The sequence below is a fragment of the Betta splendens genome, chromosome 19, assembly GCF_900634795.4.
Source record: "Betta splendens chromosome 19, fBetSpl5.4, whole genome shotgun sequence".
Taxonomy (NCBI): Eukaryota; Metazoa; Chordata; class Actinopteri; order Anabantiformes; family Osphronemidae; genus Betta; species Betta splendens.
In genome coordinates this window covers 16,051,217-16,078,378 of record NC_040898.2, presented here as the reverse complement: position 1 = coordinate 16,078,378, position 27,162 = coordinate 16,051,217, and the positions used below count along the sequence as shown (strand labels likewise).

At 52.0% G+C, this 27,162-nt stretch overlaps 5 protein-coding genes across 19 annotated transcripts in view; 2 read left to right on the top strand and 3 right to left on the bottom strand.

The window, feature by feature from the left end:
- The window catches only part of ankfn1 (ankyrin repeat and fibronectin type III domain containing 1), a 31,795-nt gene extending 28,741 nt beyond the window's left edge, over window positions 1-3,054 (bottom strand). For 4 of the 5 annotated variants that reach the window (XM_029133886.3, XM_029133888.3, XM_029133890.3 and 1 more), the window contains exons 1-4: window positions 2,893-3,054; window positions 2,405-2,529; window positions 2,056-2,241; window positions 1,031-1,218 (exon numbers count right to left, since the gene is read on the bottom strand). In XM_029133886.3, the coding sequence (XP_028989719.1) occupies window positions 1,031-1,218; window positions 2,056-2,241; window positions 2,405-2,517 (487 nt within the window). In that variant the 5' untranslated portion in view covers window positions 2,518-2,529; window positions 2,893-3,054. Of the gene's footprint in view, window positions 1-1,030; window positions 1,219-2,055; window positions 2,242-2,404; window positions 2,530-2,892 lie in introns of those variants that run through there. The other variant, XM_029133893.2, reaches the window with a different exon arrangement.
- A 3,416-nt stretch (window positions 3,055-6,470) lies between these two features.
- Window positions 6,471-8,058, top strand: LOC114845840 (transmembrane protein 100-like). 2 transcript variants are annotated; one of them, XM_055504676.1, is made up of 2 exons: window positions 6,471-6,823; window positions 7,286-8,058. In XM_055504676.1, exon 2 carries the CDS (start codon window positions 7,300-7,302, stop codon window positions 7,738-7,740), a length of 441 nt encoding a protein of 146 aa, XP_055360651.1. In that variant the 5' UTR covers window positions 6,471-6,823; window positions 7,286-7,299; the 3' UTR covers window positions 7,741-8,058. The 2 variants fall into 2 exon arrangements, with proteins under 2 accessions (XP_055360651.1, XP_028990182.1); XM_029134349.3 differs by having other exon boundaries at window positions 6,607-6,823; window positions 7,235-8,058.
- A 3,542-nt stretch (window positions 8,059-11,600) lies between these two features.
- Window positions 11,601-14,304, top strand: si:ch73-256g18.2 (small integral membrane protein 36). Of its 4 annotated transcripts, XM_055504589.1 has the most exons (3): window positions 11,602-12,226; window positions 12,840-13,281; window positions 13,502-14,304. In XM_055504589.1, the coding sequence occupies exon 1, from the start codon at window positions 11,791-11,793 to the stop codon at window positions 12,115-12,117; it is 327 nt and encodes a 108-aa protein (XP_055360564.1). In that variant the 5' UTR covers window positions 11,602-11,790; the 3' UTR covers window positions 12,118-12,226; window positions 12,840-13,281; window positions 13,502-14,304. The 4 variants fall into 4 exon arrangements, with proteins under 4 accessions (XP_040924535.1, XP_055360564.1, XP_055360565.1 ...); XM_041068601.2 differs by having other exon boundaries at window positions 11,601-12,226; window positions 12,798-14,304; XM_055504590.1 differs by lacking the exon at window positions 12,840-13,281.
- A 719-nt stretch (window positions 14,305-15,023) lies between these two features.
- Window positions 15,024-20,134, bottom strand: hlfb (HLF transcription factor, PAR bZIP family member b). Of its 2 annotated transcripts, none has more exons than XM_029135221.3 (4): window positions 19,869-20,134; window positions 18,929-19,264; window positions 16,814-17,028; window positions 15,024-16,605 (listed from the first exon to the last, which is right to left on the bottom strand). In XM_029135221.3, exons 1-4 carry the CDS (start codon window positions 19,984-19,986, stop codon window positions 16,387-16,389), a joined length of 888 nt encoding a protein of 295 aa, XP_028991054.1. In that variant the 5' UTR covers window positions 19,987-20,134; the 3' UTR covers window positions 15,024-16,386. The 2 variants fall into 2 exon arrangements, with proteins under 2 accessions (XP_028991054.1, XP_028991055.1); XM_029135222.3 differs by having other exon boundaries at window positions 15,024-16,602.
- A 2,594-nt stretch (window positions 20,135-22,728) lies between these two features.
- The window catches only part of stxbp4 (syntaxin binding protein 4), a 15,356-nt gene continuing 10,922 nt past the window's right edge, over window positions 22,729-27,162 (bottom strand). For 4 of the 6 annotated variants that reach the window (XM_029134661.3, XM_029134657.3, XM_029134663.3 and 1 more), the window contains 5 exons: window positions 26,954-27,128; window positions 26,713-26,829; window positions 26,562-26,611; window positions 25,365-25,498; window positions 24,691-25,278 (listed from right to left, as the gene is read on the bottom strand). In XM_029134661.3, coding sequence (XP_028990494.1) covers window positions 25,191-25,278; window positions 25,365-25,498; window positions 26,562-26,611; window positions 26,713-26,829; window positions 26,954-27,128 — 564 coding nt within the window. In that variant the 3' untranslated portion in view covers window positions 24,691-25,190. Of the gene's footprint in view, window positions 22,868-22,955; window positions 23,014-24,690; window positions 25,279-25,364; window positions 25,499-26,561; window positions 26,612-26,712; window positions 26,830-26,948; window positions 27,129-27,162 lie in introns of those variants that run through there. The other 2 variants (XR_003783962.3, XM_029134664.2) reach the window with 2 other exon arrangements.

Here is a 27,162-nt window from a genome sequence, read left to right as displayed (position 1 = left end):
AACGTTCTGGTGTGTGTCATACAGGTTAATGTAGTCCTGTTGAAAAGCAGCCCCTGTGAAAAGTGTTACGACACAAATATAACATGTACGTGATGGTTAATATAGAATCTGATCCATCATGAACTGATCACGCTGACAATTTTGGGGACAAGCGACTGGACCAGAGACATTCAACTGATGCAGACTCTGACTGGTGAACTACCTTCATCTCCTCTGACTGAACAAGACCTCAGATCCAAACTGGAGCTGGACTCGTGGCTCCCTCTAGTGGACACAATGTCATAACCAGTCTGGTCATGTATTGACACATGCATAAATAAATGTGAGCTTGATTATTACCAAGGAGAACCAGGATCAGGTCAGCTGTGTAAGAGACCTTCTCTGTTGGCAGTTCCTCGCCTTAATGAGCTTAATTTAAGCTTTTATGCCGTCATGACATCATTTCATTAAGATCAGCTAAAACCTGGCTCACAAAAGAAAGCCAAATGTTTGTTGGTGTCCAAAAAGATCCCAGGTCACATAATCATCCAGCAACTAACAAGGCCTCTTTTGCCAAGCAACACAAAGCATCATGAGACAAACGGCAAACCAACAGATTCAGTGCCAGCAAGCATCACAGCACTTGAACTCAAGACTCAGACTCAACTCAAGAGTTGCCCTAGTGAAAATTGAATTAATCAACAATTGCTATTGTTGTAACAAGCTTAGCAAAAGCACCTGAGAGGAAACTTAGGCCAGAGATTTGTTGGAGGATGCTCATGACAAGGACCACACAGCACACGTCACAGAGCTCCTCCACCTGCATTTGTGGCCCCCTCTCATTTCCTCCTCGTTCCTATTAAATATGTAGAGTGAACACGGCGATGGACAGAGACCAGCTCTAATCACAGGAAGCTCATTATCATTCCCCAGCAGAGTGGAAGTAGCAGAGGAAACTAAGCCCCTGGACAGTATAAACAGGAATCCACTCATCGAGGGTCCACAGCCGTTTTCCACTGTGAAAACCTCCCCCTTCACAGGTGCTTCCTACCTGCAGAGTTCCAGTGAAGTCCTCCAGGACTAGCAGCGAGTCTCCGGCGCTTCCGGATGCTGACCCCCATTCCAGATCTCAGCACCGCTGCTCCAGCAGGAGTGGAAGAGAGGATAGGGAGCAGGGGGGTGGACAGAAACGGCAGCTCCTTCCCCAGAGCAGGAGTGAGGAAGGAGCAATCTGACGACCTGCAGGAGAGAGAAGCCAGATAGCGGAACGCTGCCATGTCTCAGCATCTGCAGGTTAAATGTCCTCAGGCTACATCACACGCTGACAAAACCCACAGAGGCCTCGCCTACTATTTCTGAAACTCGTAGCTTTTATTCACAACTAGACCAAGTAATAACTAGTAACAACTAGAAAAGGCGTCCTCTGCTTCTCCTTACCTCGACTCTGAGACCACATAACTAACACTATGCCACGACCCCCTGGTTTGATTGCTTCTCCTCTTTTTTCTCCCCAAGACAAAATCAAACAGCTGAGTCAAACTCAGCATCTCAGATGAACGCAGCCGACGCCTCGGTTTGATCCGTCTGCAGCCTGCTCACGTTTGCTCACAAGAAACAAATCCAAACATGACTGAGGAGGTTCACGGCTGATGGAGGAGGTTCTGTCAGGGCCCGTAGCTGTTACCTTACCTCACTGCATGTGTGTGTTGGGACAAAGCTGAATCAGGGGAATCAAGTGTTTCAGATGTCTGGTCCATGCAGCAGGAGGTTTGTGTCAGTGAAAGGAAACCTGGGGGGGACTTGTAGGAGGAAATCCAACATGTGGAGCACTGCTACATATTTCCTATTACTATAGACAGTGTTGGTGCAGGTCAGCTTGAAGCCGTGCAGCCGTTTCAGACCTGCAAATGTTAAACGACAGGCTCCGCCACAGAAACCAGCTCAGATTAAACACACGACAGTTTCCCCGACCATGTGACCTCCCGCCACCAACCCCCACTGGCCTAATGTACAGCTTGTAATCAACACTGCCTCCTGCAGACTCAGCTCATCTTCTGCCATCAGACGTGCTGTTACCTGAAGGATGCAACCGTCCCTCCAGGCTCACTGCAGGTGGAGCCACGGGAGTTGGAGAAGTGGTCATGTGAGGAAGAGGAGGAGGAGGACGAGGAGTCCAGGGCCCTCGGCAGGAGCAGCGATGAAGGCGTGCACAGCCAAGTCTCCAGGTCAGAGAACTTGGAGTAACTCAGCATCTCCAGGACACTGCAGGAGCAGAGACACAGCAGCTGAGTGGGGAGCAGTGAGGAGGAGCAGCATGATTCAAGCGGGTGACTGCTGCCACCTCGCTCTGAAATGTCTCCTACAAATGCCTGCAACGTCCAGATACGGACGTCAACCTCATCAACTTTATTTTATTAGGTGTTACCTCTCCTCTCCCACTCCTGGGATGTCATCTTTCTCCTCGGCAGGTTGGAAGATGCAGGAAGCCCTGGAGTCTCGTGACAGCACAACACAGGAGTTCTCAGAATCCACGGACATCTTCAGCCATATCTGTGAGGTCAGAGGTCACGCTGTGAGGTCAGAGGTCACTCTGTGGGGGCGCTGAGTGCACAGGAATCCTCCAGGAGGAGACTAAAGCCGTCTAACCCTCGAAGGTTCTGAGGGCAACTGGTGAAATTCACCTGTCGCGCGCGCTCATTGAAGTGCTGGATAGCAGATGAGCACGCGGCGCTAGCAGGATGCTAACAGACTAGTTATCATTAGCTAGCTGGCACCTAGTGGAGACACCGTTGCTATAACAACCTCGTTAGCGCGTGGGTTCCACTCCCACTGGAATTTCAGTAAAAGCCAGCGGAACCAGTTTACCCACACGTTCCATCCATACAAATTGTGAATGCGAACCCGAAACTTTACCGTCTCTGATCCTGATGCTCCTCCTTTTTGTCCTTCTTTTTCTCCTCCTCCTTCTTCTCCTTCTCTTGCGTCTTCTTCTTCTTCTTCTTCTTCTTCTTCTTCTTCTTCTTCTTCTTCTTCTTCTTCTTCTTCTTCTTCTTCTTCTTCTTCTTCTTCTTCTTCTCTTCTTTTCTTTCTTCTTCTTCTTCTTCTTCTTGCTTCTTCTTCTTCTTCTTCTTCTTCTTCTTCTTCTTCTTCTTCTTTCTTCTTCTTCTTCTTCTTCTTCTTCTTCTTCTTCTTCTTCTTCTTCTTCTCCACCTAGGAGCATGGGCTCCTGCCTGGTAACGCGTCTTTGTGCTGCTCCGTGTAAAACGTCCTAAATGCAGCGCTCCAGTCGGAGTAGGCTCACATTTCACTGTGGTTAAATCACCGCACTGATGCCCTGGCCCGCATCTGGGGCGGCCGGGCCTCAATACTGTTACGACTCACACTCATCTGGGGCCAATTAGCTGGGATGAGAAGGAGGAAGGAAAAAGGAAGAGTTTTCAGATCCTAACCACAGTCATAGGAAAATAATAGTGTGTTCAAGTATGTGGAGGGAGTTTAGTTTCACTCAGTTCTCACTTCAACAGCGAGGAAGGAAAGAAGGAAGGAAGGAAGGGAGCAAAGAAAGAGACCATATAAAAATGTAAAAAGCATCTAAAAATAGGCGAGGAATAACAGATGAAGAGAGCAACTTCCTGCAGGTTTCTGGTTCTGGTCGTTTGGTTCTGGATGATAAAACAGATCTTTGATGTTCATGCTGAAAGCAGAGCGATAAGTGCAGACAGGAAGGAGGCTGATTATGTTGTTGAGCAGCTGCTGTAATTATGTGCAGGAATAAAGTCTCCTCCCTCACTGTAGGCTCAGCAGCAGCTCATGGAGTCTGACCCGACAGCAAACCAGGCTCTGACAACAATACAACTGGACAGAGTTCTATAGAGAGCCCAACACGTTCCAATGTGCAGCAGCACCAGAACCAGGCTCAGGGTGGGAAGAAGAACTGTGGATCCAGCTCTGAGTCCAATACTGTGTTCACAGTAATGACAGAATGAGCAGCAGGACGTTATTCCACCAACTTTATGGAAAGTGTTAAATGTGTGTCTGCTGTCACTCGCTCACTCTGGAGTGAATGGAACATCAGGACTGTAGCTGCGGTTCCTCTCGGTGCCACCAGGCGTCAGTGTAGACGCGGCTGTGACGCTGTAACAATTTCTGAATGTGGAACATCTGCGTTGGATTTGACGGCTTTATGAAAAGAGGTTTAAAACACATACTGTTTGATTTTATTTTCTTTCTTCTGGAACAGGAAAAAATATATAAATAAGACCCTGAATGTCAGAATGTTACATACCAAGCAGTTTGAGGTGTTTATCTGTCTCTAAATCAGGGGCAGCTTATGAATGGCCTCAGAGCCACACACACACACACACATGCACGCACGCACGCACGCACGCACACACACACACACACACACACACACACACACACACACACACACGCACGCACACACGCATGCACACACACACACGCATGCACGCACGCACGCACACACACATCAGGAAACATCTGGCTGACGCCTCACTTCTTAAACAGGTCACACAGATAATCGCTGTGAGAAGCAGACATATGAGGATGAGGGTCTGACTCTATTGTGGTTTCCTTTATTCTCTTCCAGAATCATGTGAGACACACACATTTACATACTTTTTAACATTTCTGTTCACCTCATTCTTCTTCATTCTGCCTGTGAAGCAGTGACACCAGCAGCACGTGTTGCTTTTCACAATAAAGCGGTGATGACATGATCCCAGTTGGGTCCTTGACTTCAGCTGAGATGGCCAACATGTTATTGAATGAAGCGATGACTTACACAGGATGTGATCAGAATGTGAAGATGCGTCTGTAGATAAACTTTCCCATCTCATCAACATTGCTGTGAAGCCACCATCACTCAGGCTCATGGGAAACGTGGCGTGCATCTGGATGTAGGTTAACTAAAGGATGGGTCTCAGGGTTTTAGGGTGTTTTCTGTGACCTGCTGACCTCTGAACCCTAAGGCCCTTGCTGCAGCTGATATGAACGCTGTGAATCATGGGCGTTCCTTCTTTCCAGTGCTGCCTCCACGGGGCCATGCACTGAGCAGCACTACATGCTGTGACAAAGTTGTCCATCTGAAGGTTGCTGCCACATCAGCATTTTGCTGATCGTTACAGGTTCTGTTGTTTTGTGGCTAAAGAAAACAGATTCATTCACAGGGTTAAATTAAAGTACAGACAAAGTATTAGTGAACAATAACTAGAAACATCTGCATTTAGGCGAAGCTGCAGAGCCACAGCTGTGCCTGGTTGTTGCTGGGAAGCTGCTACACGCTTCAGTAGCACAGAGGGAAAAGTTTCATGGCCAACGTTTTTATAGCAGCCTGGAGAAAGCAGCTGTGATTCGTTTCAGATGAACAGGCTGCTCTGAGCGAACACTGCTGCCCTGAAAAGCTCAGAGCAAACACTGATAGTCAGCATCCTGAGAGGTCACTTCACTGTGACTAACCACAGGTGTTCCTCTCAGGGCTCCAGCCTCCAGGTTGGTGCCCACCTGACGCAATGCAGTGCTCATGTGAAGCTGTGGATTTAGGACCAACAGCTGTTGGGACCTGAAATCTGCTACTTAGTTTCACAGACACAAGATCTCAGAACGTCTGAGACGTAGGGTGATGCGTCGTCAGGATGTAAAGGTGGTGGATGAATGTCGGTGCTGATGCTGATTTCTCACCTTGTCTCTATTTTATCACACCGACCTCCTGGGCCCTGCTGTGACGACACACTCAGAACAAGCTTTTCTTAGTAACTGGACCGTGTGAAGCTGTGAAAGTGCTACGTCAACTTTTCCACTTTGTTCAGAGCCAAAGCCAACGTTCAGTGTGTGAGAATAGACGGCCGCTGGGTGAGCACACCTGTATTCACAGGAAGGAAGCTGTGCACTCCAATAGCTGCTAACCTCACCACTTTATCCGCGTCTGTAGCCATCTGCTGCACGAGGAAGCAGCCGAGGTCTTCTCCAGAGAGATTGCTCCAAAGATCACGCCTCACATCATCCCAACCCAGACATGCGTCCAGGAAGGAAGTGTTTTAGCACCTCATCCCTGGATGTGTCTGATGGCCCAGAAGCAAAACTGTTGTGACGGAATCAGAGAATAAGGTGACGTGGACCCACAGCCGCTGGGAACCAGCTGAGCGTCACTGAGGAACTGTTCCCTACTCTGATGGTCTCTGTGGGGCCTTTGGTTCCTCTGTCCAGCTGCTCAGCTGACCCCTTGCTCTGGATCAAAGCACTCACTGGGGCTCTGCTGGCTCGCGCTGACCCCTGGGGGTGAATCATCTGCTAAAGTGAGCTCAAGCAAACAGTCCAGATGTGTCCAACTGGACTCTACAGGAGCCTTTGTTCTCACCTTCTCCAAAACACAGAGCATGAGAAAACTGGGCTCTGTCCTGGAACAAAGAACGTCTGGACTCATTGCAGCAACTTTAGAGGGAAGTCAGCAGAATAGAAGTGTACACTTCATTGCTATTCAGGCTGCACCTGCGTAAAGCTCTGGCTGCGAGTCTGGAGGGAACGATGCCAGAGCAGATGTTGACCTGCACACGACACAAACCTGACCCCTCCCAGGTGCTGACGAAGCCTGGAGCTCAGAGTCCCAGCTGATGCAGGAAGGAGTTAAATCCTGCTCCATTGCTCCAGCAGGAGGTGGCGCGGGGGGCAGTCCCCTGTTTTTCTACTGATAGCATGTTCCCCCATTTATTTGTGCAGAGAGGGCGATGCAGAGCGGAGGCAGGAGGACACGGAGAGGGAGGCAGATCCTCCACAGCGAGGGAGACATGACGGAGCTCAGGGGAGACGCCAAGCTTCTCAGCGCTCGGTGAGTTTCCTTCTGCTGGTGAGTGTGCAGCCTGACGGCACGCTGCCGCGGTGACAGCGAGTGAGCAGCGTCACCGCCTCCTCAAAACTCCTCAACGTTTTTATGCAGTTTCCTTCAAAGTTTTAATGCAGCTTAAATCTGATTTAAATAGCTGTGAGTGAGGCGAAGGCGGTTGCCATAGTGATAGGATGTCATTAGTCATCAATTAAGACTTTAGTCAACAGTCACTGAGCGAGGTCACGTCTGTGAAGAGTCAAAGCCTGCGTTGATTAGACTCACTTTGTTGAAGAGCGGTCGAAAAGACGTGATGCGACGAAACGAAACACGAAGCTGCAACAGCTCAGTCTTAGTCTGTTCAGTTCTTGTCCCTGTGGGTCAGAACCACTCACTCACCTGCCTTTCTGTTTGTAGCTAAGCTTGCTGTGACTGCTGTCAGTACCAACATGGCCCATCTCTTCTTAGCCGGTAAAATCACCATGCCGGACGAGCTCCACGCCAAAGGCGGGTCCAGGGTTCCCAAGAGCGCCGCGAAGACGCCAGCGCTGGCCTCCGGCGAGAGGCTGAGCCGGGACAGGATCAGGAAGGAGCCCGCGGTCATTGTGACCAGGCACGTCCCCCACGTCAACGAGGTCCAGCTGACGGCAGCCACCGGCGGCGCCGAGATGTCCTGCTATCGCTGCACGGTGCCGTTCGGAGTGGTCGTCCTCATCGCTGGCGTTGTAGTGACATCAGTGGCGTACACCTTCAACTCCCACGGCTCCACCATCTCGGTGCTGGGGCTGGTGCTGCTGTCGGCCGGCCTGGGCCTGCTGGCATCCAGCACCGTGTGCTGGAGGGTCCGACTGAGTAAGAAGAGGGACAAACGGAGGGAGAGCCAGACCGCCCTCATGGTCAGCCAGGGCTACTGCTTGGCCTGAACACATGTAAATGGACGACAAAGCTCAGGAAGACAGGACCCTGAACGCACCACGGCATTAACTCTGACTGAGGCACTGCCCCACACAGGAAGCACGATTCGAGCTGCAGTCATTGTTAGTGGTTCGGTCCACGGTCGTTTAACTCATCACGACGTTGACGTGGAGCTGCTGAGACCCGTGTTGTCTGATATGTATAATTAAATGCTGCTACCAAGCTACGGCAGATGTTTAAGGTACTCCACGAGTTTGGTTGTGGTAATGAACCCTGCATGTAAACCACTGCTGTGTATCTCCTCATATTAAACAGTGTGAAGCTTCTTCCAGTCTTTGATTCCGAGTTTCTCTGGGGGTTGGTCTCACTGCAGGTCGACCACAGGCTGGAAGCTTGGCTCTTACTGTATATTTACCCTGATTCTGTTGCCTAGCGACCTGCAGACACCACCACATGGCTGGGTTTGGATGGCGTCATCTGGTGGAGCAGGTGGGGATGGGAAAATCAACGTTTAAAAACCTGACGACCTCCTTGGAGCGTTCACTCTGCAGAGTTGTATGTTTGATCTGACCTGGATTCGCTTCACGCAGACTAACCTATTAACCCATTAGCGTGTTAGCGTGACAGCCGTCTCCAGGGGAGTGCTGTGGGAAACTTTTCCAGCGTTTAGAGTCAGTGCAGGTAAATAACCAGCAGCCGTGAACCAGTGCTGAGTCTTTGTGTTGGCAGCTCTGCCAGGAAATCCCAGCACTCCCCTCCCTTCCTGTAAGCAGCTGTGTGACTGGAGATGCAGCACGGCGGCGGTGTCACCCCAGACTCGCAGGCGGAGAGGGCCTGGCACGCATAGGTTCAAACGGAGCGGCTCCTACACCCCTCAGCAACCTCTGAACTGCCGTTCCTCTGTGTGTGAGACTGTTCTGTCATCAGAGCCGCTTCAAGGTGGAGTCCGGCCTGGAGGCCCGGCTGTGGGCGGCAGAACACCTCTGAACCTAAACAGGTGTCTGATTGCAGAGGTCTGAAGGTGAGACCTGCTTCTACTGTTGGAGGAGCGGGTCAGAGCGAAGGGGCAGAGGAACCGAGCCCGTTGAACAGCAGGTAGTCGACACACGCAGCAGCTGATTAGAAACCGTGCCACAGCTTCCTGGTTGGTCGTGGACCCGCTGAACCCGTGTGATTCTACTGTGACGGCGCTGGAGCTGAGGATTCATTCGATGGTTAATGAGGCTGGATGTCAGTCGGAGCTGCTCCAACCTTCCTAAAACTGGAAAAAGGGTCACAGGCTTCACTTCAGCATCAGAACCAGCTTCATCCAAACAAGCTGCTAGTAACAATCTGCTGCTACAGTTTCAGAACCACTGCATGGGTGTATAGGGCAGCTACAAAATCAGATCGACAGGCATCAAATTCACCCACACGATGATTATCGGACTTTACCTAAATGCTGAGACGAACCTTGACAAATCACAGACGGGCCAGAAACACAGTGTGACATTAAGGAATAAGTGAATCTGATGAACATGATTGACAAGAGAAGACACGGACCAGAGTAGACGTCACAGCACAAACACACACCAGACAGAACCTAAACCCAATCCCAGCATCCACGATGAGCAGCTGTTAGACGTAAGAACTGAGACAGGTTCTGTCCAATAAATCTGGCTCTGGCAGAGTCATCTTTTGATGATATTCAGCTCGTTTACAGCTGCTGCATCAAGAACAGAAACTATTAATGAACTGCGGTCAAAGCGTTGCTTGTGCTGAACTGACCTGTCTGGGTCGGTGAGTCCGGTAAACTGTTTTTGTTCTGGTTCAGAGTCATCATTATCATCATCATCATCATCATCATCATCATTATTATTATTATTATTATTATTATTATTATTATTATTATTATTATTATTATTATTATTATTATTATTATTATTATTATCGTCCTTCGTGTGGGTGTGAACTTATTTATTGTTCTGTTCTAATCCTTCGCTCTGACGATGATCTAACAGTTGTTGTTTTTTTGCTCCATCTGTTCTGTTTGTCTTCAGCAGATGGAAAACAGCAACAATGAATTAGTCTGATTCCTGATAATACACACACACACACACACACACACACACACACACACACACACACACACACACACACACACACACACACACACACACACACACACACACACACACAGAGTCATGTGCCTCAGCCCTAAAATCACATCTTGACCATCAAAGAAGTGAGGACCGACCAAAATGTCCTCACTTTGTCAAAATGTGAGAAAGTCACACTTACTAGAAATTAAAATCAATGCGGACAATGAAAGGCAACAGTCCCTTTGATGGTCTGATGGCTTAGTTATAAGATAGGTCTGAGTGTGTCTCTGAGTCTCAATGAGTGTTGATGAGGCTCAGTAAATCTCAGTGAGTCTCAGTGGGTCTCACTGATTCACTGAGTGTCAGTGGGTCTCTGTAAGTATTAATGAGTCTCAATGGGTCTTAGTGAATCGCAGTAGGTCTCAAAGGTCCGCAGTTAGTCTTAGTGAATCTCAGTGGGTCTCTGAGTTTCAATGGGTCTTGGTGAATCTCAGTGAGTCTCAGTGGGTCTGAGTGGGTGGATGAAAATCGAATAAATCAAATCATAGTGGATTTCTGTGGGTATCAGTGAGCTATAGTAGGTCTAAGCGAGTCATAGTGGGTCTCAGTGGGTCTTAGTGGGTCTCTGTGGGTCTCTGAGTTTCAGTAAGTCTCAGTGGATCTCATTGAGTCTCAGTAAGTGTCTGTGGGTCTCTGTAAGTATTAGTGAATCTCAGTGGGTCTCAGTGAGCTATAGTAGGTCTAAGCGAGTCATAGTGGGTCTCAGTGGATCTCATTGAGTCTCAGTAAGTGTCTGTGGGTCTCTGTAAGTATTAGTGAATCTCAGTGGGTCTCAGTGATCTGATGCAGTATTTGCTGCAGGTCAAATTGTTTGGCAGTCCTCTCTCTGAAGGCTAATATCCTCTTTCCTGATTTGCCTGCTCTATTCTTGCCCCGGGCTGCTCGCCATCTGCCGTTGGGCCGGTGGAGCAGCGTCCTTATTTCCTGATGCTGTTTGCCTTTTCAGGACTTTGGATATCCTCTTCTTGTTTTCTGTTTTATCCGGACAGATCTCAAAGCAGCGGCGCCTCCCCTCTGCAGCACCTGACCCAGTTTTATTCCACACTTGTTGAACTTTCTATTTTAGATGCAGGACCACACTAGAAGTCAGGTTCTGCTGTATGATGATGATGATGATGATGATGATGATGATGATGATGATGATGACGGCGACGACGATAAGAATAGTCTGTGGTAAAGAACATGGGGTGTTAAGTTAGAGAAAGCTGTGTTGACTGTGCTGCCCAGTACCAGTCTAAGCTCGTTGGACTGGATCTGCTCCAGTCTGGATCAGGCAAACCCTGATGTCGTGAGGACAAAGCACTGAGACCCGACTGCAGCTGCGTGTGTGCGTTAGTGAGTGGCGCCAAAGCTGGGACCTCTCTGCTTTTAATCAAATTTGATTTCACATGTGGAATAATCAGTTGGAGTGACATCTCCGAGCGCTTTAATGCATATTACACGACTCCTCAAATCCCCTGGGTGCCGCCCGTGGCAGGCTGACAGGTGTGCGTTCGGCCCATCCTCCATTTTGTCCAGCGTGTTTTTGTGAAGTTGGCCAAATCAAAATGGAGGCTTAAGTTATTAAAACTGAGCAGCTTTAATCATTGGCTGCTGACATTGAAGGTTGAGGAGCAGCGAGGATTACTGTCCTTTAAAGCACAAAGCTGCACATCCACCCTGGCCGGCTGCCCCCCCCACCCCCCCCACCCCCCCGCCGCTGATCCGCTCCTCATCTCGCTGATGAGCCTCTGCTGCCTTTTGCTCTTTCTCTCTGCAGCCAGCTGTCTGTCCCTCACCCGGCATCGGTCTCTTCATGCCTCTGCTGCCTCTTGCCCTCCTTCCGCTCTCTGTCTTTCCCATGTTTCCTTTCTGATTTTTGTTGAGTTTCCCATCATCCCCTGCTTCTCTGGATCCAGCGAGATATGAAGCGACACCATGGGTTTCATGGAATTCTACCTGGAGATTGACCCAGTCACCCTCAACCTCATCATCCTGGTCGCCAGCTATGTCATCCTGCTCCTGGTCTTCCTCATCTCCTGCATTCTGTATGACTGCCGGGGCAAAGACCCCACCAAGGAGTACGTCCCTGACGCCACGCCGGCGCCGCCCAGCCAGTCGCCCATCCGCCTGGTGGTCATGCAGAACTCGCCCGCCTCGTCCCGCTACGAGCCCAACAACACGGCAGAGCCGCCAACGCCGGACCTGAGCCGGGACCGAGGCGAGAGGGAGCGGGAAAGAGAGAAGAGGAGCACCCTGGTTTGAGCAGGAGGAGGGGGAGGAAACTGATTGTACAGAATTTTAGTCCTGGACTCTTCTCTTTGGTTTCCAACATCCCAGACGGTGCAGGAGCTGCTGAGGAGCTCAGCAGGAGGTAAGATCATGGCTCTGCTCAGCCCACTCACTCTGATGGAATGATTCACTCGCTCCATCACCAGTCAATGAGTCCTGAAGGGTCAGAGGAGGTAAAGATCAGTGGTCTCCATGTCAGAACCAGAGCTTGTTAAAGTATGAAACTGATGACAAATGACTTGAATCAGAAGCGTAGTGATGATGATGATGAGTTATCAGTGAGTTTGATGCCACGTGTCCGAGTCCCTGACAGCTTCACACACACTGGAGGACGCTCGTTGACAGTTTATACATCATCTTTATATCATCATATATCAGTTTATACCTGCATGTTCGCGTTCTGTGCTTGTGGTGGGTCAGGACCTTGTGAGCTAGAACATGAGCAGAAGTAGTGGGAAAATGGTTTCCACTCACATCTGACTGTAGTTTCAGGCAGGTCAGTGTCAGCCCAGTTCAGGGCCCAAAGTCCGGGTTAAACCTCAACATCTGGCTGCGTTCTTCATGTTCGCACTCGTCAAATATCATTGATCACTAATAAGTGTCTCAGCTCAGCAGCTGAGCGGCTTCTTTCTCTTGATCTCATTACATCACAGGCGAGTTACACACCAACACTGTGTTTGCTCCTGGTGCCATAGGGTCCAATTCAACCGATCAACAACCTGCTGGGTTAGACCACGACCAGGACCGGGTGACGGCGTCTGATCCAAAGCTGGATCCAGTTCCTTTGAGTGCTGCCTCCTGGGCTTCGCTGCCTGTTTGCAGTGACTGGATCTCCACCCTTTGCAGCGGATCCTGTTTCTAAACCACAGAAATGAACAAGCCAACTTTTCCGTAAATCACATTTTGAATCTCAACCAAGTAACCACTGGACACAAACCTCCAGAGGGAGGAACCGTGTCGGCCCATGAAGGTGCAACAACCGTTGACCTTGTTCCATCATCGTCGGGAATCACCCGCAGTGGAAGCCACTGACAGTCAGAAATGGAGCGCCAGCAGCGGCAGACTGCGCCCGGGGGGAGGGGAGCGTGTGCAGCCCACAAATCCTCCGTCTGAGCCTTCATCATGGAGATGAAATGTGTGAGTCCAGTCAAACATCATGTGTTCATCTATCAACGTGGTGAACAACGTCTGGACGCTTAAAGCTTAAAGCTTAAAGCCAGCCAGCAGCAGGTGTGAGGATGACCCTGAACGCCTCACACTCGACCTTTCCTCACGTTAAGCCAAAGCACGGGCAGAACTCTTGAACAGACTAAAAAGGTTTGAGCAGCAGTAACCAGACTGTTTTTGTGTTTGGCAGTGACTCCCTCGGTCCAAGCACAGAATGACCCAGAGGTGCCACCACGGCCTGGCCTGATATGTGGATATGTGGACGGCTCACTTCTACCCCCTGATGTGTCCTGGTTTAATACCAGAAACATCCAGGTCTGAACTGAGCAATGGGTGAAGAAGCAGGAAGCATTTCTGTACGTCAGTCGTCCTGAAGTGTGAACGGAGCCTCAGGCTTCAGATGGACCCTGATCGACTCTGACTGGTCTGCTTCTACTGCCCTCATGGCCAGAACCTCGGCGGCGTCAGAGCCCGCGTTCGTTGGCCAGATGAGGCTTTGTAGGACTCGTGCTGCCGAGGCCTTCAAATCCTCTTACGTAAAGTGACATGCAGCCAGCTGAGCAGCATCCTTCATGTTTGTGGATTACTTGGTGGACGCTGCAGAGCATTAGCAGCCTGTTATGTGTTTGTTTCCATGGGGAGGTTGCGTAAGCTTCAGGTCGATCACCAGCATCATCATCACCATCATCATCATCAGCATCATCATCATCATCATCATCAGCAGCAGCATCATAATCAGCAGCAGCAGCAGCAGCAGCACGCAACGCTGCGGACCACAGGGCCGTGTCTGTGACGTCAGGCTAATCCCAGGGATTCCAGACCCTCAGCGTGTCTGACACCATGAACCACGACACGCAGACAAACTGCTCAGCATAAACCCTGTAAATATGTTGTGGTGGTGGAACTTTCCTGCTGTTATCGTCACAAGTCTAGATGTTGTGTTTGGTGTCTCTGGTTTGAAATAGGCCAATAAAGAGGAAACGGTGCGTTTAAGGCCTCTCGTGTCTTTACGGCGCCATTGTCTTATGTCTTATCTCCAGGTCCAGATCAGCTGCACGCGTTGTCGTGCTCCATCAAAGGTCCGTCTGCAGGAGGAAGCTTCAGCGCCGCTGGTGTGAGGCTGCATCCAATACTGGATCAAAACCATCCGTTTCACACTGCACCGCCGGACCTTTATGTAACAGAACCTTTAGCCCTTCTCGGGTTTTAAGCCAACGCTGTGTGATGTGTGGATTAGCAGAATATTCATATCAAAAGGTTTTACATAATGACAATAAGGACAACAAAAACATCGAGCAGAATCACAAGGACAGACACAAAGAGCTCACCAGCTTCTGCTTCCTGCACTGAGCCCTTAAAAATGAATTAGATATTAATTCACTTACTTTAACCCAGCCTAAACAAAATCAATCAAAACGTTGTCCGTGATCTGTAAACAGTGCGGTGCTCTGCCGACACCTGCTGGACACATGAAGAACATCAGCACAGATGGGATGAAGAAGAACTATTGATTGGTTTGAAACCACAGGAACACTTAATCCAGCAGGTCACAGGTCTTGCCCCTCGTCACGTGACACCGTCTAGAGAGCGCCCAGGATGTGGAGGTACTGCCCCCTGCTGGTCACTTGGGTTTGCTTCCAGTCAAATAGAGGACATTTGTAATTTCTATGTTCGTCACAATGGCACAAAAAAACAAAAGCCAAGCCACAAACTGGGAACTTTACTCTATTTTAATTTTGATAATGAGAAACAGAATCAAGGACAAATATAGGAAAATATCTTTGAACACAGACGAAGAATCACATCAAACAGAAGGAAACTCAGTAAGTGCTTCAGGTTGAAAACATTCCCCTGGGCTGCACAACGGTAGCGTTCGTTAGAGGAGGAGCAGGATGAATGCCCTGCAGGGTCTGAGGTATTTAAGCTACGCGGGGGGAGAAGCGGCGGACGCCAGCAGATGTCTTAATGCCCATGCACGGCCGGCCTCTGGGAAACGACCGCACAACAAACTGAGAAAATAACGAAACCGCTTCCAAAATACACAGGAAATGTCTATGTAGGAAACAGACTGTACAAAAACATGAGAATAGCTCTGTAGAAACATTAAACTTCAATATATCAATATATGCTTCATAGAGAACAGGTTTCTGTAGTAAAGTGGTACTTTACATGTACTCACATGGTTCCACTCACTCTCTTGTACATTCACTCATCGCTGTGATACGCAAATAATCATCTTGAAGTGAAATGGACGATTCAAAGAGTTCATGCCAAAGAACAGAAGCTTCTATTGCACTGAAGGAAACCACGCTGGTTTCCATAGCGACTAAACACTGCTCCACCTTCTGAACATTAAAGTCTGAAGATGTGATACACACTAATCATTGGGTCCATGGACCCAGAGCGTTAAACACAAAACCACGTCAGAACCACAAAAACTTGTGTTGGGCCGATGTGGACGTGACTGCTTTTGTTCTAATTTAACTCCCGTGTTGTTAGAGAACATTTGCAAATCATAACATCTACGTTATGTGTTGGACTGCGTTAGCGCATTTACGCTTTCGCACACCTTAACTTTAGAAAAATAACATTTTGTAGTCACTACAAATCTTTTGGCCACAGTATCAAAATGGTGAGAGCATCGCCTGGTGTGAACAGGCCTGATTCTGGCCCACTTAAACTGAGTCCATGAGTAAAGTGCCACACAGGGGGGGTCAGAGGTCGAAGGTCAGTGTACAGAGGGGATTGTCTGAGAGCAGAGTTCACAAGCCAGACGTCCTCACAGGGAAGTGCGTGTGTTTGCGTGTGTGTGTGTGTGTGTGTGTGTGTGTGTGTGTGTGTGTGTGTGGCTGGCTCGACTCGCAGCAGGTATCAGCTTTCATTCTGGAGCCTGTCTCCAAGCAGCTGCACGGTGACTGTTGCCATGGATACAGGCACAAAGCATCAGCCAGGAGAGGGGAAATATAAGATGCTGCCAGATGCCTTGAAGTGTGTCACATCAGCTGTAGCTTGTGGACCGGTTCTGACCCTGCTGAGGGTGGAGCTCTTTGGACCGTGGTGCTGTTGAGCTGAGGCTCACAGCGGCCCGTGCTGCGCCTCGTATTTGACCAGGATGTTCTTGGTGCGTCCCAGCTCTTTCCTCAGGTCCGCCACCTCCTGTCTCAGAGCAGAGTTCTCCTTCTCCAGGAACCCAGCTCGGATGGCGATCTGGTTCTCCTTGAGCCGCCGGGCGTCACGTGACCGCTTGGCGGCCAGGTTGTTCTTCCGGCGCCGGGCCCAGTATTTGTCGTCCTGCTCGAAGGACAAAGGAAAAAGAGAAATAAAGGAGACGTCTGAGGCAGCAGAAGCTCTGTCTCACAGATGCATCATGTCCCTGCGTGTTCCAGTCTGGTTCCGACTCGCTATCTGCCACGTTTCTTTTCTTTACTGCTTCATTTTGCATCTTATAAGCTCAGACTACTGTCAAACTGGGCTTTTAGCTTCAGAACCAGCTCCAAATTACCTTCAGGTCCTCAGGGATGAAGACCTTGCGAGCTTTCTTGATCATCGGCTGTGGTTTCAGCTCCTCGGCTGAGAACTTGCGCTTGCGGGGGTCGAACATCTCCTGACCCGGCACGCTGGACAGGGCCAGGTCCGCTGGGTCGGGCTCGTAGCCAACAGGAACCTGGATGGAGTCTGGATCAATGGGGCTGGGAGTGTTTCTGGAGCTCAGGAGACCTGATAGATAAATAGATTTGTAAACATCACTCTTATCAATCTCAGCCGGTTTAGTCGGGTCCGTTTGGACTTCTGTCCGAGTGATGAATCATGGGTCTAATCAGATGCTGCAGTGTAGAGCTGCAGCCAGAAGGTGGCGACACAGTCAGAAACTAATTCACCATCAAACCGGACTTTGTGTTTTAATGTTCCAATTAACGGTTCTGGTTCTGGTTTTGTAACAGTACGAGTGGCAGGTGCTGGTTCAGTCTAAGAGATGTGTTTTACAACAACCACAGGAGAAACCCGGTGCCTGCTGACTGACTGGTTTCAAACAGAACCCTTCAGCTCCTGATCACACTGTCTATCTCTGGGTCCAGAACTTCTCCTCTGGAGAGCTGCAGGCGGCGCCTTGTGACAGGTGACACGTTGCACCACAGGTGGACCCGGCTGGTGTCGGGCCGGTGGCAGCTGAACAGCAGCTGACAGATGTCAGGACACGTGAGGTTTCCCACGGAGCCTCGTGTTTCTGCACAGCCTGCACTTGGGTCACGAGGATGGTGATGAAACCACCAATAAGTGTGTTCGCCACACTGTGAATCCTGCAGGGACTCGGCCCGATGCGCAGGTTCCTGGTTCTGAACCCTGGCTCACCCCTCTGCTGCTGCCTCCTTATCGGAGCGGTGGGAAAACAAATATGGCAGATTATGCCAGAGATTACTGGGCTATGTTTAGCCCGGGCAGATTAGAGCCTGGGTTCACAGACTGGAGAAAGCTACAAGCCCGCGAGCCCGGCAGAACCGAACCGACCCGGACCTGAAACAAGCAGCAGCACTTTGACTACCTGTTTTTCAGTTTTTGAATTAGCAGCTCAAGTGTGAGCCATGAGGAGGCAGAACACAGCATCTCATCAGTCACATGAGCACACGCTGAGTTCTCTCATCATCGGAACCACGAGCAGACGCAGACAAAGCTGCACGGTTCTGGTCCGCTCCACTATGACGGAACTGACTGCGATCTTCTCATGTAAACACAGGCTGACGACCCAGGCCTCAAATCCCCCCCCCCCCCGATGACCCTGCGGTTCTGATGACCCTGTGGTTCTGAGGACCGTGTTCTTCCGAGGACCCTGTGGTTCTGAGGACCCTGTGGTTCTGAGGACCCTGTGGTTCTGATGACCCTGTACTTCTGAGGACCCTGTGGTTCTGAGGACCGTGTTCTTTTGAGGACCCTGCGGTTCTGAGGACCCTGGACTTCTGAGGACCCTGGACTTCTGAGGACCCTGTGGTTCTGAGGACCCTGCGGTTCTGAGGACCCTGTGGTTCTGATGACCCTGGACTTCTGAGGACCCTGTTCTTCTAAGGACCCTGTTCTTCTAAGGACCCTGTGGTTCTGAGGACCCTGCGGTTCTGATGACCCTGGACTTCTGAGGACCCTGTGGTTCTGAGGACCCTGGACTTCTGAGGACCCTGTGGTTCTGAGGACCCTGGACTTCTGAGGATCCTGTGGTTCTGAGGACCCTGTGGTTCTGAGGACCCTGTGGTTCTGAGGGCCCTGCGGTTCTGATGACCCTGGACTTCTGAGGATCCTGTGGTTCTGAGGACCCTGTGGTTCTGAGGACCCTGTGGTTCTGAGGACCCTGTTCTTCTAAGGACCCTGTGGTTCTGAGGACCCTGTTCTTCTAAGGACCCTGTGGTTCTGAGGACCCTGGACTTCTGAGGACCCTGTGGTTCTGAGGACCCTGCGGTTCTGAGGACCCTGCGGTTCTGATGACCCTGGACTTCTGAGGACCCTGTGGTTCTGAGGACCCTGGACTTCTGAGGACCCTGTTCTTCTAAGGACCCTGTGGTTCTGAGGACCCTGTTCTTCTAAGGACCCTGTGGTTCTGAGGACCCTGTGGGTCTGGAACGGGCCGTGTTACCTGCTCTGGCCGGGCTGCTGTGCAGGCAGACGCTGGTGTGTACGGAGGTGGAGGCGTGGTTGCTGAGGTCCATCACCAGCGGCGCCGGCGTGGGCGGGGCCTGGGCCGGGGCCATGATGGGCGGCTGGCGGGCCGGAGCGTGGCCGTGGTGCTGGGAGGGGCTGGAGGGGATGCCGTTCTCGGACAGGAACTCCTCCAGGTCCATGTACTCCAGCTGGAAGGTGTCCCCGTCGTAGGGCAGCGTCTTGTCCCACAGCGTGGGGCCCAGGAAGGCCGACTGGGGGGCGCTGCGCTCCTCCTCCAAGCTCTTCTCCTTCTCCTGCTCCTTGGTGAAAGCTGCAGAGGAACAGAAGCTGGAGTCAGTGGACGCGAACACGCAGCGACGCAGGGTCAGACAGTGTAACTGTCCCGACCTCACATCCGAGACAACAGCGCAGACCAGTGGATCCTGTTCACCAGGAGCCGTGAGAGCAGGAGGCTCCACAGGGAAACCGGGAAACCGGCACCAGAACCAGCGGGCCGCTTTGTTCAGCTCAGACTCCGAGACAAACGAGCTGAGCCAAGGCGCGACCCAGACACAGAGCAGAACCGGAACCTCAGGGCAGTGGCTCTTTTGTGAGGACAGTAAAGTTCTTGCTCTAAAGGCTCTTGTGTCTGACGTCCATTCTTCTATAAGTCAAATAATTAAAGACGGAGCAGCTCCGTCTTTAACCGAAGCAGCAAACCCTCGGTGCTTTTACGCACTGCTCGGTTCAGTCCTGAAGCTCCGGCTGCAGCTGCTCGGTACAAACTCACATCTCCGGTCTCCGGCTGCCGTGAAAAGTTTGCGCCTGCGGCGCAGACTCGGTTCGGCGGGTTCGCGGTCGCCTCCATTACGCACAGCTGGACTCGGTGCGCACACACACCGACGCACACACAGTGGAGCCACACGACGCCTCACCTTCATGATGCAGCGGCAGCTTCAGCGGAGTCTCCAGCAGAGACTTGAGGACCCCGTGCGAACCCGGAGGCAGGAAGCCCGGGTTACACGGGACGGGCTGCCGGGACATTCTCTCCATCCGATCCCGATCACACGAACCGAAGCAGCAGACGCGAACAGAGAAGCAGAGTGGCGCTGCCTACATGAGGACCGACGGAGACACGACGCTTTAAAGGCGACGACGCGATCTGGACTGAGAGCTGGGAACGCGCCGCTGGAGGCGGACGGACCGATCCCGTGTGTGACGTCAAAGCGACAGCCTCCTCCCCTCCCTCCCCTCCCTCCCCTCTGCCCCAGAGCCAGAACCACGGTTCAATTAATCATCACATCTAACAGGGCCACAGGACAGACCTGCGCCAGTCCCGGTCCGGTCCAGGCATCATCTGTAGCAGGTGCCAGTCAGGCCCTGGTCAGAAACAGACACGGACACATCAGAACCGCGGTCAGGACCAGAACCCAGCTTCTCCAGCTGGTAATGGATCGTAGTGGTTAAGATACACACTGACACGTTAACACTGGCTTCACACAGTCATTGTGTTTAAACTGGTTCCGTCAGCTTCTGATGGAAGAACAGACACAATTGGACCAAGAGCTCATCACTTTACTAACTTTGCATGAGTTTCCGTCTGAGGCATCAGACAGGCTGCGGGCGGAATGCCGCTCACATGAGTGGGCTGGCCTGACCTACTTTCATCCAATGGGAGGCTGCCCCCCCCCCCCCCCCCAGCCTGGTCACATTGAACCTCATGCGTTCTAGACCAGGAGAAAAACAAACCAGGCAAGGAAAGCAGGGGAGGAAAGGAAAGGAGAGGAGGCGCAAAAAAGGAGCCAGGGAAGGATGGGAGGAAGCAGGAGAGGAGAGAAAAGAAGGTACGGGCCCGACAGAACCTGAGCCGAGTAAATCTTTAACACGCAGTGAAACTCCATATACGACACACAGGAGCCCTGACAACCCATCATTAAAACTTCCTTAGCAACAGCGGTTGCTACAGCACAGCATGTTGTGACAGAGGAAAGTAGGACAGGGCTTGGACACGCCCGCTCCCAGGACCGGGCCAGACTCTGACTCATCCCTGGAGCAGCAGACGTCAGCTACAGCACCAGTCACTGCACCTGTTGGTTCAGAGCTTGTGGTTCTGGTGGTGGTTCTGGAACAGAGACAGAAAACAAGAACAGAACCAAGCGTGTACACAACAAACACACACCAGTCTGAGGACCCAGGACCATCATTGGTCCATCCACTGTCAGTCCAGCACCGGAGCTGTGAAAGCGGGCCGAAGCCACGCTGAAGGTCAGAACTGATCCTTTGTGGACCCACTGATGCTCCAGGTTCACAGCTACAACTGTAAACAACAATACCAACACGCTCACATGATGGTTTACATAACTAGAGCTGTCCTGACCGGGCTCAGACCTCCTGGTACCGCCTCAGGCTCACACCGAGCCCGAGCCAGAACCTGTGAGTGAGTCCTCTGGGCTTTGACCGGTGGGTTCTGGTGGAGCTTCTAATCCAGTCGAGAGTTACTGATGACCTTTGTTGGTCCAGGCTGAGTGAAGTAAAAGGGCTTTTGCAAGTTGTGTAACTTCTCTGGTCTGAGCGTAGGTGAACAAACAATTCAGAAATACCTCAGTGGTTCCTACGGCTACTGATTCTGGATCAGTGACTGACTCAACACAACGAGACCTGCCTATTTCTAGTGCTTAACATCTGTGTGTTCTTGGCGGATGTTCTTCACCCTGCCACCAGGGGGCGACGATCACATGACCAGAGGTGGTTGACATGACAACGCAGTCTCCAGCTTCTGTGAGCAAACACAGGCTGAGGAGCAGGTCTCACCTCCGGCTGAGGAGCAGGTCTCACCTCCGTCCTCCGGCTGAGGAGCAGGTCTCACCTCCGGCTGAGGAGCAGGTCTCACCTCCGGCTGAGGAGCAGTCCCGGCTGAGGAGCAGGTCTCACCTCCGGCTGAGGAGCAGGTCTCACCTCCGTCCTCCGGCTGAGGAGCAGGTCTCACCTCCGGCTGAGGAGCAGGTCTCACCTCCGGCTGAGGAGCAGGTCTCACCTCCAGCTGAGGAGCAGGTCTCACCTCCGTCCTCCGGCTGAGGAGCAGGTCTCACCTCCGGCTGAGGAGCAGGTCTCACCTCCGGCTGAGGAGCAGGTCTCACCTCCAGCTGAGGAGCAGGTCTCACCTCCGTCCTCCAGCTGAGGAGCAGGTCTCACCTCCAGCTGAGGAGCAGGTCTCACCTCCGTCCTCCGGCTGAGGAGCAGGTCTCACCTCCGTCCTCCGGCTGAGGAGCAGGTCTCACCTCCAGCTGAGGAGCAGGTCTCACCTCCGTCCTCCAGCTGAGGAGCAGGTCTCACCTCCAGCTGAGGAGCAGGTCTCACCTCCGTCCTCCGGCTGAGGAGCAGGTCTCACCTCCGGCTGAGGAGCAGGTCTCACCTCCAGCTGAGGAGCAGGTCTCACCTCCGTCCTCCTTCCTTCTTCCTCAGCCGGAGGAGGGTGAGACCTGCTCCTCAGCCGGAGGACAGACCCGGTTCAGCTACCACAGTAGAACCGACCTCAACTGAACCAGCAGCTACTTAAAGTAGTTTTAACATGAACCCAAATGATCAGTATACATTTCATTTATTGCAGACTCTTTAACTCAGTAAAGGATCCAATCAGAACTTTAGAGAACTGCATTTTATTTATTAGTTGGTCTATTTCAGCTACAGAATCAGGGGTTTACTCGTTAGTCAGATCCATCAAGGCTCCGGTTCATCGGTTTTGGGTTTGTTTGGACTGCAATGTGAAGATGGGTCGGGTCGGGTCAGGTTTCACATGTCTGTCTCTATGGACGGTGCAGGGCTTCGGTTCTGGTCCTGCTTCCCCTCTGGCGCCGACAGCTCTGAAGATGGCAGCGGCCCTGAGCTGTTGGTGCTGCTCACAGGGAGGATCCAAGATGTCGTCTGGGTGATGTGACTGTACCGGGTCAGAACACACACCAGGCTGGGCTCAGTGCTGTGATGGAGGCTGTTGGGTCACACATGTTAATGAGGCCCAGACTCACCTAATGTAGTACTTGACTCCGTCTGTGGTGTAGGCCTCCTCCCAGCCATACGGGAGACCTGCAGGGGACAAGACACAAAGAATGACACTCCAGAACCAGAACCTCTGCCCTGCCTCTCACTGATCCACTTACTGCACACCGGCACACCGCCCTGCTGCTTCCAGAAGTACTCATATTAAAACTCAAAGGGACTGGAGAACCTGTGGGGTTGTGTAAAGGGTTCAACACACAAACCCAACTGAACCGGAACCAGAACCATACTCTGTTAAACCCAAATGCAGCAGTTATGGCACCAAGTCGTCACATACCTCATCACGTGATGAACCAACAGTTCACACACACACACACACACACACACACACACACACACACACACACACACACACACACACACACACACACACACACACACACGCACGCACACACACGCACACACACACACACACACACACGCACACACATTTAGCATGCCTGTGGTTTTGAGCTGAGGTTTCAGTGGTTTATTGCCTTCGTGATAATTGGTTTCTCACCAGGATAATGTGGAACCGCTTCGTCAGGTCAAACGTCGTAAAGGTCCAGCGGGTTCTACCTTTGGTTCTTCTGAACAAACGTGCCTCCACTGCCTGTGTTTTACAGGTTAGTGTCTTCACTTCCTGTTATAACCTTTAGAACAGTGTTCATGATACTGCCCAGGTCCAAACATAACAGGACTCATTCAGAACCACACAGGCTGCTTCAGCCTTTAATGACCCAACTCATCCTGGTGCAGCTGTCGCAGAAACCCACGGGACGGGCCAGAACTGCAGAAAGATGTCTGGCTGCTCGGACTCTGGCCTTGTATAAGTAAAGGTGACCCGGTGGCGCCGCACCGTTAAGTTGTGGCCGACCTTCGCTCACAGACGTTCTCCTTTCCGACCTATTGTCATGTATGTTCACATGGTTTTGTCTGAGGTAGAAGCTGCAGAGGCTTCGGCTTCAGAGGCTTTTATTGTGGCTGGAAGCCAGTTTATTTGCCTTCTGAGTGTATTTCTGTAGCACGTTGTATTCATAGGAGGCATGGTTGTCATGGCAACAGGGACTGAGCTGCTCCATGCAAATCGCTAATGAATGAAGGGAGTGCATGAACCTGAAGGCGCTTGTGGAGCTCACACTCGGCATCACCTGCGTCGCTCTGACCCAGTTTCTGCGCTGACGAGACGCTGCCTCTAATTATGTAACTGCACTCGTCCTCCACTGATGCGCTGATAGAGGGAAACTGGGTGAGTGTGTCAGCTCACGCTTCAAGACACGCCGAAGAATTAATCCCAGTGTGAAGGCTCCCAGCAAAAACACTGGACCCACAGAATCTACCTGGAACCTGTGTATGTGTGACCTGGGTCCCAGGGCGGCGGTGTGTGCAACTCAGAACCAGACCAAAGACCCAAGGTGGCTGTGTGCGCCTCAGAACCAGATCTGGGTCCCAGGGTGACTGTGTGTGCACGTCAGAACCAGACCCAGGTCCCAGAAACAGACCCAGGTCCAGGGCGGCAGTGTGCACCTCAGAACCAGACCCAGGTCCCAGAAACAGATCTGGGTCCCAGGGTGGCTGTGTGTGCGACTCAGAACCAGACCCAGGTCCAAGGGCGGTGTTGTGTTTTAATCAGAACCAGATCTGGGTCCCAGGTGGCTGTGTGTACAGGATGGATGTGCTACTAGAAGACTTCTCCTGTGATGCGTTCATGAACAGTTCGACACCAAAGAGCAATGCTTTAATACACAAGTATCAGTTTGACAGAACTCACAGTTTGACATCTGGGTCTGACATGAAAACAGCCACACTGGCCCGTGTCACCACATCTCTGCCAGTCACCTGTTTGATGTGCTCCTCCACACACTGGATGTGTCCATGGCTGCATTCGGGTACACAGAGCTACTCTAAGCAGGTTGAGCTTCTATCATCAGCTACAGCCGCCACTGACGTGGACGAAGGGTTTTATGCTACAGAGGTGAAGTATCGTGACTGAACCTTGTGACCTGCTGACGCTGAGTTACAGCTCGTCTCCACTCAGCACAGAACTAACCGCAATGTTTCCAGTGAGCTGATCCGAACTAGAAGGTTGGTGCGCTCCATCAGCTGCAGTGGCCTCGTCCCAGCGGCTCAGGCAGCGACTCTGCTCCGCTGGACTGAAGCCACTGTGTTCTGACGGTGACAGGACAGTTTCATGCAGAGTTAAGACACGGGTCCATGGGTAGCAGCTACTGAGGAGTTGAGGAGCCGAGGGAGGGGGTCCGGATTGGGCCTCGCTGGCTGGGTCCTACAGCCGGATCCTCTAGAAGGTCAGCACTGAAAGGGGAGGAGAGTCACCTGGTTCAGCTTCATGCAGGGCAGCAGTCAGAGGAGGACATGCGGGCCCGGCGCCGCTCACTTACAGTCGACGTCCAGGACGGCCCGGACGGCCCGGCTGAGCTCCTTGGCCTCCTGCGCCAGAGCGGCAGCGGTCCAAGCGCTCTTCTTGTAGCGCGCGAGGCCTTGAGAGGACGCCCCCACCTTCACGTCCCCAGAGCTGCAAACAGAAAAGAGCGTGATTGGACCGGAGTGGTCCGGATCCCACCAGCCTGACCCGGGCTGGTCGGTTCTGCTGTCTGCTTCTACGCTGGCTTTTATCCACATGCTCAGTGTTGTGCTGAGTCCAGTTCAGTCAGCTTCTTTTAATAGCACTGAACTCAACAATCTGACAGAACCGAACAGAACCGATGAGGAAGGGAGAGCTCCGACCAACTGGACCATGAGCTGGGGCTCGTGGGTGGGTGAAGATGTGACCCAGCACACAACAGCTGTTACCAGTTGTCAGATGTGGGTCAGTAGGACAAGCTCAGAGAGGTTCACCGTTATCTTGTGTGGACCTTCAGAACGTTACATGAATAAGCCGCCGGACGACACAGACTCTGTCCCGGAGCTGTGACTCAGACGCTCGTCGATGGGTGCTGATGAAGGAACTCACACCTCCAGGTGCTGGGATGATGGAGCCAGCTGAAAACTGGCCCCGTCGCCGTGGCAACAGCCTGTTCACGCTCGCCTGCCTGTAAACAGATGATGCCATAACGACCGCCAGCACTTTCTAGGTTATTATTTGTTTGTGGAAACAAAGCCTCTAAACTTATTACCTGCACAAAGACAGGTCCAACTCTGCCTCTGGGCCCAGGCAGAGCGACTAATGGTTTAATGAGAGCGGTGCTGCTCATAATGAAGAGGCATTTATTCCTAACAAAGCGGGCCGACGGAGACGGGCAGCTGAAGAACGAGTGTTATGAAAGACGAGCGGAGGCGTCCCACTGACCTGGACCCCGGTGACTTAATAACACGACCTGATTCACAGAGCGCTTACACAACCTGAGACACGGGTCGGGTTCAGCCCATCCTGCTCTGACGAGGACACCGGAATATCACAGCAACCAAAGATAGAGGACCAACCAAAGGGAAGACAGAATGAAGGACAACACTTGGGAGTGGTGGACCGGGCCGCACCACGGTACCGTCTTACACACACTGTCACCGACCCTACACAACCTGCTTCACCCCGGCCGACCAGAACAGAACCACAGCCATCACCATGTTCGATATCGCACCTGTAGCTCTTTGTGGGTCCGAGGCCTTCGAGCAGGAACTCTTGAACGTTCTGCAGAAACACAAACGCGACTCGTTACGTTTAGAACCCAGCAGTTGACGGTTAGATAACGCAGCTGTGTCGGGCAGCCTCGGTTCTGGTTCTGGTTTTACCTCCACGAAGCCCAGCAGCTTTGCGGTGGACGCCTCCAAGCCCCTCCTGGACGCCTCGCTCTTGCGTAGCTGACACTCCAGGACGGCCGCTTTCTTCCTCAGCTCCTCGGCCTCGGCCTGAAGGGAAAGGCCCGGTTCACCACGTTCAGCCCGGTTTAAGCAACTCACTTCCTGCTGCGACTGTTATTATTACATCACGGCTGTTTCGCTGTCGTGACAGAACCACGCGGCGTCACCTTACTGCTCGGCGCCGGCTGCTCCGCCCTCGGAGCCTTCAGCTCCGCTATCTCGGCCTCCAGCAGGTGGATCACCTCCTCGTAGTCCATCTCCATCCCCCTGGTCTGCTTCTGGGCCGCCTCTGCCAACTGGACCTGGGTCCTCAGAGCCCGACTCTCCTCTGCTCCTAGCTTCACCTCCTGCCAGGTGAGGAAGACAGAACAGGAAAAGACT

Coding starts and splice junctions, on each gene's coding strand:
- LOC114845840 (XM_029134349.3), top strand. CDS start 7,267: ATGGCCCATCTCTTCTTAGCCGGTAAAATCACCATGCCGGACGAGCTC.
- si:ch73-256g18.2 (XM_041068601.2), top strand. CDS start 11,791: ATGGGTTTCATGGAATTCTACCTGGAGATTGACCCAGTCACCCTCAAC.
- hlfb (XM_029135221.3), bottom strand. CDS start 19,986: ATGGAGAGAATGTCCCGGCAGCCCGTCCCGTGTAACCCGGGCTTCCTG. Junction 19,265..19,868: donor GCTGCCGCTGCATCATGAAG/GTGAGGCGTCGT, acceptor GTTCCTCTGCAG/CTTTCACCAAGGAGCAGGAG. Junction 17,029..18,928: donor CAGCAGCCCGGCCAGAGCAG/GTAACACGGCCC, acceptor TTTATCTATCAG/GTCTCCTGAGCTCCAGAAAC.